General features: G+C 40.2%; 1 protein-coding gene across 1 annotated transcript; it reads right to left on the reverse strand.

Moving 5' to 3' along the window:
- Positions 1-504: 504 nt before the first annotated feature.
- LOC114665139 (procathepsin L-like) lies at positions 505-8,167 on the reverse strand. Its single transcript, XM_028819547.2, has 7 exons — positions 7,664-8,167; positions 7,425-7,547; positions 7,171-7,329; positions 5,158-5,382; positions 2,481-2,646; positions 1,716-1,821; positions 505-910 (listed from the first exon to the last, which is right to left on the reverse strand). Exons 1-7 carry the CDS (start codon positions 7,784-7,786, stop codon positions 811-813), a joined length of 1,002 nt encoding a protein of 333 aa, XP_028675380.1. The 5' UTR covers positions 7,787-8,167; the 3' UTR covers positions 505-810.
- Between the last annotated feature and the right edge of the window lie 317 nt (positions 8,168-8,484).

The following is an 8,484-nucleotide window of genomic DNA, read 5'->3' on the forward strand; positions in this document are numbered from 1 at the left end:
GGTTTCTTCCATTTCTTTTTCCCTACAAGGGTTTTTTTTTGGGAGTTTTTCCTTGTCTTCTTAGAGAGTCAAGGCTGGGGGGCTGTCAAGAGGCAGGGCCTGTTAAAGCCCGTTGCGGCACTTCTTGTGTGATTTTGGGCTATGCAAAAATAAACTGTATTGTATTGTATTACAATAAGTGACTGCAGCCTTGTGAGATTTAATGAAGAGATTAAGAAATGGGACTTCTGAACAAAAAATTCACCTAAAACGAAGCAGAAAACTGCCACTTAAGCCATAGCTGCTAAAGCACTAATAAAATATTCAAAATAAGACATGAGTTTGAAATTCAAGCTTGCAGCACTGAGCTTGTTAAAAAAAAAAAACTCTTAGGATACGAACAGACAGATATTCCAGAAAAAAACTTTATTTAAATTCACAGTTTCATTCATTTGGCTTGTCATGAAGAATAAGTACAGTTATAAATGATATCAGCTCAGATTTATGACTTATTTAGCAATTAATTCCTACAAAAGCTGGTAAACTTTTCCAGCTCCCACATCTGACACAGTATTACAAAGTAGTTGGTTCCCCCTACACAAATTTCGTCTCAACTCTAATTAGCCATCGTTATGATTGACTTTCTCTTTAACCCTCCATGACAGTGTGTGTGTTTATCAGCTTGTTTTCATTTTTTACTCCCATTAGTGCCGGTCACATTCCACCACGTCCCACACCCCAGATTCTTAATTCTACACAACTCCAATGATGAGAGTCCGGCTTACAACTGCACTCAAATCAGAGGAACACAAAGGGAGCCAGTCACATATCTCAGACAAAAGGGACAGCACCATACTGGCTGATTCCACAAGCGTTGTTCTTGTCCTTGGCCAGCATCAGGTAGCCATTGATGCCCCACATGGTGCCCCAGCTGAAAGAAAAAATAAAAGACAAAGTTAGACAGAAAGTCTGGAGCAGGCTGAGTGTTTGGTTTAGCACTTATTACTGGAATTATAAGGAAGAGGAAGATATTTTCATCAGTTTTTTAGGGAAATATGAATAATAACATTAAGTAGTACTTTGCAGGCTTAATTTGTAATTTGTATGCTGCACTTGATGTTTTGTGGAACTGGAGGAGATACAAGGTGCTATAAAGTGGTTAGGATTGGAATTCTGATCACTAGTTGACTGATATGTTTTAGTGTGGGCAACTTTCTATACCTCAATTTATTAGAATACGACAAGCGTATTTCTCCTTCTCTTTAAATTCTTTGATTTCATAAATCACTTAACAATGAATTAGGCAGAGATCAACTAAGAATATGTTTAATAGACAATTCCACATATGTAAATTTAGTGTCAATCTCAATAACCTTATCAAGCTAGAAGCACTAAGTGATCAGAAGATCCAACATACAATATCCCCTTACACAGTATATGCTGTATATACGAAGACATCAAAAACATCTAACAACTTCATGAAGCTCAGCTTGTGGAGAACCGCTTCAGCTGTACAAGGCTCAAGGCTATAAGGCAGTGCTCAACAAAGCTGCTTTATGTCTTTTGAGGTTACATCTCTGAAGCTGTGGACTTGAATATGTCAGATATTCAAATTATCAACAACTAATGCATAGCCTACACTTGTGTTACACACTAAAGATCTATATGGGACTCTTGTGAAGAGCCGGATTTGTGTCTCCAGCTATACGATAATTCCATTTTCCAGGAGCCTTTACCTGTTTTTGATAATCCAGTAATTGTTGCTTCCTTGGTATCCATAGCCAACTGCCAGTACGGCATGACTTAGGTTGTATATGGAGCATTTGGGATCATTGTAGATTCCTGAGTGAAATAGAGACAGAGAAAATCACACATGAAGGATAGAAATCGTGTCATGTCTCCTGTGCACCTTATTTTCCAGAACTCTCAACACAAATATTATGAGCAGAGAATTTCAAGTGGAGGTTAGGTTGTTCTAAATTTTGTCCTTCCTTGGGAGAAACTCAAGTCTTTCCTTTTGTAAGCTGGAAGGAGTTAATTCCAGGTCAGAAGAATAATGTAAGGGTGTATAGAAAGTCCATACTTTACTTTAACCTGTAGTCATTACACAGTAACAAGTACACAAAGTACACACCCCTAGATATATCCCACTGGAAGCACATTATTCTTCTTGAAAGGGCTCCTTCATCCTCAAGTTCTACACAAAATGGTATATTTACTGATGCCTAACTCTTGGTAAATACCCCTTGTTGGAACCTCATCTTCACCAGCTCCAAAAAAACTTTCACAGGTTCCTTTCTCACATTCCTTTTTTGACCAGATGTTTGCCCTGCTTGGCACACCAGTATTAGCACAAAGATCACAATACGGCCACAAGACGTCCATTGCACATTTATAACTGGGACACTTAAGGTCATCCTTAACTCTAAGGAGTGTGTCCAGCTCTGTCCTGACATCAAGTTATTACCTTTTGAAAGCTGTAACTGAAGAGTGTGACTTACCAGACAGGTAGAACTGGAAGCTAATCTGAGTGGCATCAATGACCACTGAGATTGGCCCAATGGTTGCCAGGGCATCTGCCAAAGCCTGCTCATTGCCAATTGGGAGGTACTTGTAATTTGACACAGTGGCGACAACCTTGCTGCTGTTGAAACGACAGGACCCAACCTGCAGAGATAAAAATGGGCTGAGAAGAGTGGGAGGAATTGAGGAACTTAGGATTTTACCATCACTCAGTAAGCTAAAGAGCTGCAATCATCTAGTGCGACGTTTTAAGGCTGAAGAACACATTTGATTGAAATGTTAATGTTGTGAAACAAGACACATTTTCTGATGCAAGATTACCTACAGCATATTAGAGTGCATCTTGTTCTTCTGCTTTATTTTTCTTTTGTTTCACAGGAATTTACAGTTATGTTAAGAGATGTTTCCATGACAGTGATGTTAATAGCTTCTGTCTCTCCAAGCTTAAAACTACAATGCATGACAACATACAAAATGAACTTCAGGTCACGTCATATTGTGAATCACCGTTCTTTCATATGACACTGTAACACTTCCTGTGCTGGTTTCTCCTCAGACATTCCTTGTATATTTTGGCTAGCATCTAGATTGACCTCTCAAAAATGACTCAAGAAGTCTAGTTTTCCTTGTCACATACTTAACTTTAACTTCAATGATGAAACAATTTAATTCAGTAAATGGTTTAACAGAGTCTAACCTTTATTAACAATCTTGTGAAGTTGTGACTAGATGGGAAGAATGTGAATGAACCAAATGCATGACTGGGTGTCACAGGGTGAGGTTAAGTCACACAGAAAAACTCATCCAGAGAGGTCCAGTAGATGGAAGAACACAAGTACGCAGGTGTAATGGGGCTGGATATCTTATATGTGTTCTGTTAGTCGGAGTGGAAGCATACAATGCTCCCCAGGATGCCAGGCAGATGACCCAGCAGTAGCCAACTATTGGACTTGAAACCAAAAACATTTCTGTTTCATTCTCCATCTTTCACTTACTATGGCACCCTCAGTGATTCCTTTGCCCTTTCATTTCTGAAGCTTTCTCAACTGCTGCTATAAAAATAATATTGATTGTGAAGGCAAAACACACCAAATATGATAGCTTTCCAACTCAGCTGTACATATACAGTAATTCCTCCTCCATCACGCGGGTTGCGTTCCAGAGCCACCCGCGAAATAAGAAAATCCGCGAAGTAGAAACCATATGTTTATATGGTTATTTTTATATTGTCATGCTTGGGTCACAGATTTGCGCAGAAACACAGGAGGTTGTACAGAGACAGGAACGTTGTCTCTTTTTCATAAGTTTAAACTGTGCTCCATGACAAGACAGAGATGACAGTTCCGTCTCACAATTAAAAGAATGCAAACATATTTTCCTCTTCAAAGGAGTGCGTGTCAGGAGCAGAGTCTGTCAGAAAGACAGAGGAAAGCAAACAAATCAATAGGGCTGTTTGCTTTTAAGTATGCGAAGCACCGCGGCACAAAGCTGTTGAAGGCGGCAGCTCACACCCCCTCTGTCAGGAGCAGAGAGAGAGACAGAGAGAGAGAGAGACAGAGACAGAGACAGAGACAGAGTTTGTTTTTCAATCAAAAATCAATACGTGCCCTTCGAGCTTTTAAGTATGCGAAGCACTGTGCAGCATGTCATTTCAGGAAGCAGCTGCACAAAAGATAGCAACGTGAAGATAATCTTTCAGCATTTTTAGACGAGCGTCCTTATCATCTAGGTGTGCAAACAGCCCCCCTGCTCAATCTCCCTACGTCAGGATCAGAGAAAGTCAGCGCAAGAGAGACAGAAAAGTAAGCCGGGTAGCTTCTCAGCCATCTGCCAATAGCGTCCCTTGTATGAAATCAACTGGGCAAACCAACTGAGGAAGCATGTACCAGAAATTAAAAGACCCATTGTCCGCAGAAATCCACGAACCAGCAAAAAATCCGCGATATATATTTAAATATGCTTACATATAAAATCCGCGATGGAGTGAAGCCGCGAAAGGCGAAGCACGATATAGCGAGGGATTACTGTACAACTGAACCCAACTGGAAATGCTATTCACAGTTGTCATTTTCTTTAATGCCATTATTGGTATAATGCACTTCCCTTTTGTAAATTACCTTCATTGTGGACCAGAGCTATCTGCGGAGTTTTATTTGACCCTTTTAAGGCCTCAGATTGAAGAAGAAGAACAAGAACAACAACAAGAACAAGAAGAACAACAAGAACAAGAAGCTTTCTCATGCTCAAACCATCTCACAGAGTCCATGTGCCCAGCCTTTCCTAACATCATTAATAGGGTTACACAAGTGGATCACACTGAACATTTTTCCATCAACAGTAGTTTTCATGTTGAAGCCAGTAAGGTCATTGTGTATGCAGGTACCCTCACAAATCTGACCTACCAGAAACCGTTATTTACAGTAAAGGTCACAGTTTGACATGTAATTCTGACTACAAAAATACATTGGAACAGATTTGATGAGAACGAACCCTTCCACTCATCCTTGTCATTTTCTGTGACCCTAACATTTCCAAGAATCACTGAAATCAGATTAAATAGCTTTCTAGGTGCCACTTCTAACAGTCTTCCATAATTGTAGAAGGTAATTACAGTTCTCTGTGAGAGGAAATCAGACTTTCCACTTCAGTACTTACTGCCATTGTGTAAGGATAGGTTGCCTCAGCCTGAATTCCTCCACTGTTGATCACGTACTGGAAGGCCAGAGAGGGCCTCCCGCCTGAGCAGCCCTGGTTCCCCAAAGACTCTGCACAGTCGAGCAGATTCTGCTTGCTCAGTGGTATCAGCTTGCCTGTTTTATTGAAGGTTTGCCCCTCTATTGCTCCAGCAGCACTGAATGTCCAACAGCAGCCACAATATCCCTGCGGAAACAAGAGAAGATCACTCAGCTGGGTCTATCTTGGAAAAACAATTAAACCTTTTATTAAATTCCCCTAAATTAATCTGACTTCTATGAATTCATCACCGTTCTAATAGTGGGAGGACAGGCTGCATTCATTTTCTAATGATGTCTTTCATCACTAGCTAATGCATAGCCAGTCACACGTCAGAAGTCATATTACTATGTCCTACTGATGCTTAAATTCACCTGAATCCAACTCTTTGCCGGCAGATTCATTTACTGAAGCTCACTGACTGTGGAAGCACTGAAGGATTATTTTTCATATTCATTCATCAGGCAAAGTCAAAAATGTCGTCATAGAAAATATTTGAATAGAGTAAAAGAAATATGCTTCTGCTACAGTAGTATTGACATTTATAGAAACTGGTGATGTTTGAAACATTTACAGAGTTCCTGTAAACATAAAGTTGTAGGTATTGATTGATATTCATTGTTATTTTCAGTTTATTATTGTTTGGATTTATTTTTTTAAATGTCTAATAGAACAAGAGTTACTACTAAATGGAGCTGAAAGTGTGCTAATGTTGCCCTTGTTATTTCTTTCTATCGACTGAATGAAGATGTTTGTCTTTTTGTTGCATCACCGGTTAGCTGTCCATGTTTCTTGCACCATTCTGTTCTTACTACTCCTTTCCTCTGTCCCATTTGATGACTGCTACCATTACTGCTCTTCACTTAACCATTGTTTTCTCATCAAAATAAGACATTGCATTAAAAATTCGGCATTAGATATCAAGAATTAATTGGTGTTGGATCGACATTAAGAAACAAAAAGATCATCTCTTCTAACTCCTCTCAGATAATCCAGTCATTACATGTCATTTTGACTTGAGATCCTCTTTTTATCCATCCAGCCATCAACCAATTTTCCTGACCCACCGATAGAGGGCAGAGATGTGAGGCATGTACATTTTACCACTGATTTTGTTAACTTATTTTCCATCCATCCATTATCCAACCTGCTATATCCTAACTACAGGGTCACGGGGGTCTTCTGGAGTTAATCCCAGCTAACACAGGGCACAAGGCAGGAAACAAACCCCGGGCAGGGCGCCAGCCCACTGCAGGACACACACACATACCAAGCACACACTAGGGATTGCCAATGCACCTAACCTGCATGTTTTTGGACTCTGGGAGGAAACGGGAGTTCCCGGAGGAAACCCACGCAGACACAGGGAGAACATGCAAACTCCATGCAGGGAGGACCCGGAAAGCGAACCCAGGTCTCCTTACTGCGAGGCAGCAGCGCTACCACTGTGTCACCGTGCCGCCGGTTAACTTATTTTTTTCCCCCCAATTTCCAAAATTTCAATCAGTAGCACCAAGATCATTTTTAATAACACTATCAAATAAATAATTCTGCAATATTTCTTAAAACAGTCTTTGCTTCCGAGGTTATTACTTGTAGTAATACGAGGACTGTGCCTTTGTCCTCTCCTTGGTGCCCCTTATCTGAAGGCTATTTTGCCTCATTGTTATTTCATAGCCAGCCTAAGGGTGACGATAGAAAAGAGAGCTGCCATAGATGAGAAGATGCCAAAGACACCACACATGGTGACACATGGTGTCATCTCCTCATTGCCCCTTGTTACTTATCTGAAGGCTTTTAATTCTCATTAATATTTCACACACAGCCCTGATAAGCCTACAAGGAAAGATGTGTGTAGAGAGCTAATTCTAGATGACAAGATGCCAAAGACACCACACATGGTGACACTTTAGGAAGAGACATTCATGAACTCACCTGGTCTTGGACGGGTGTGACGTACCCCAGTGTCCTGTAATCGATACTGGTGAGGTTCAGCTTACTGGCAGCACTCCGCAGGTCGGTGGCAGACAGTGTGCCATCCCTCACGTGCTTCACAGAATAGGAACTCAGCATACTGGCAAACTCTGAAGATGTCTGTTAGAAAAGTAAAGAGGAAATTGAAATATGATTGAAGATATAAGTCTGGTGTCTGGCTTGGAATGCTAACTTGTAATAACAAATCTCCTTACTAGATCTCCAAACTGGTTCATTCCCAACTTAAAGGTTGTTTTTCCTCTCTTGTACCGCAGGTTGTGGGCATTAATTTTCCTCAAGTTCTCTTCCCATATTGTTCTTTTTTGCAGCTCACTTGCCTGGAACACAGAAATCTCTTCAGAAAAGACAAGCTGAAAGTGATGGAAATCAGAAGAGAACAAGCATCTCAGGGTCATTCAGACACCTCTAGTTCTGCTCCTCGTCTCTCCCTTACCTTCTTGTACTGTTTGCTGTGTGTCTTCTTCCAAACCTGCCACTTGAAGTCCAGACGACTGTCAATACACACGATGAGGTAAAGGCAAAGAGCCTGACACACCATAAAAAAGATGGCTTTCATGGTGAACTGTAGAAAGTCAGCGTCAGAAATTAAATTAACAGGTTACCTTGCGTGGTCTAAACATCATGTCACTTTGATCAGCATTCAGTTTCTCGTTGATATAATCAATCATTCATTTATAAATCCATTTTCAGTCCCTTTAATTCCAATACAGAATAGTTGGCGAGCACACGCCATAATATAACATTGAACATGGCGCCTGAGAATACTGTAAACCGATCAACTGAAGGTGCACAGCTTTGGTTTGGAGAAGAAGACAGAGCACCAGAGAATATCTGAGTGGACATGTTGGAAATGTAGAAACTCGACACAGTCAGGAAGTGAGCAATGCAGTCAAATGTCCATTGGTAAATAAAGACATGACGAGTCTTGTATAGAAGAACATAATGTGTACAAAGAGATACACGGTAAAGGCTAATTTAATTCCGTTAGGATCTGCACCCAGCAGTCTGATGATGTGAGACAGCAGTGGGAATCACTCAAGAACTTTATATCAGTGTCACTTTACACAAATATGACATAAACACAAAATAAACCAAATAATTCAAATGAAAATAGTGCATCAAAACAGAGATAGCCGAGAATAAATTCAACATGTAATAGTGTAAAACAAGAACATATTAAGATGAATATATAAATAACCTTTAAAAAGTCAGAGGGTAACTATAAAGATGACTTATCAAATAACTGAGTCTTTA

This window comes from Erpetoichthys calabaricus, chromosome 1 (assembly GCF_900747795.2).
Source record: "Erpetoichthys calabaricus chromosome 1, fErpCal1.3, whole genome shotgun sequence".
NCBI classification, from domain to species: Eukaryota; Metazoa; Chordata; class Cladistia; order Polypteriformes; family Polypteridae; genus Erpetoichthys; species Erpetoichthys calabaricus.

Coding starts and splice junctions, on each gene's coding strand:
- LOC114665139 (XM_028819547.2), bottom strand. CDS start 7,786: ATGAAAGCCATCTTTTTTATGGTGTGTCAGGCTCTTTGCCTTTACCTC. Junction 7,548..7,663: donor ACAGCAAACAGTACAAGAAG/GTAAGGGAGAGA, acceptor TCTGTGTTCCAG/GCAAGTGAGCTGCAAAAAAG. Junction 911..1,715: donor TACTGGATTATCAAAAACAG/GTAAAGGCTCCT, acceptor TTTTTCTTTCAG/CTGGGGCACCATGTGGGGCA.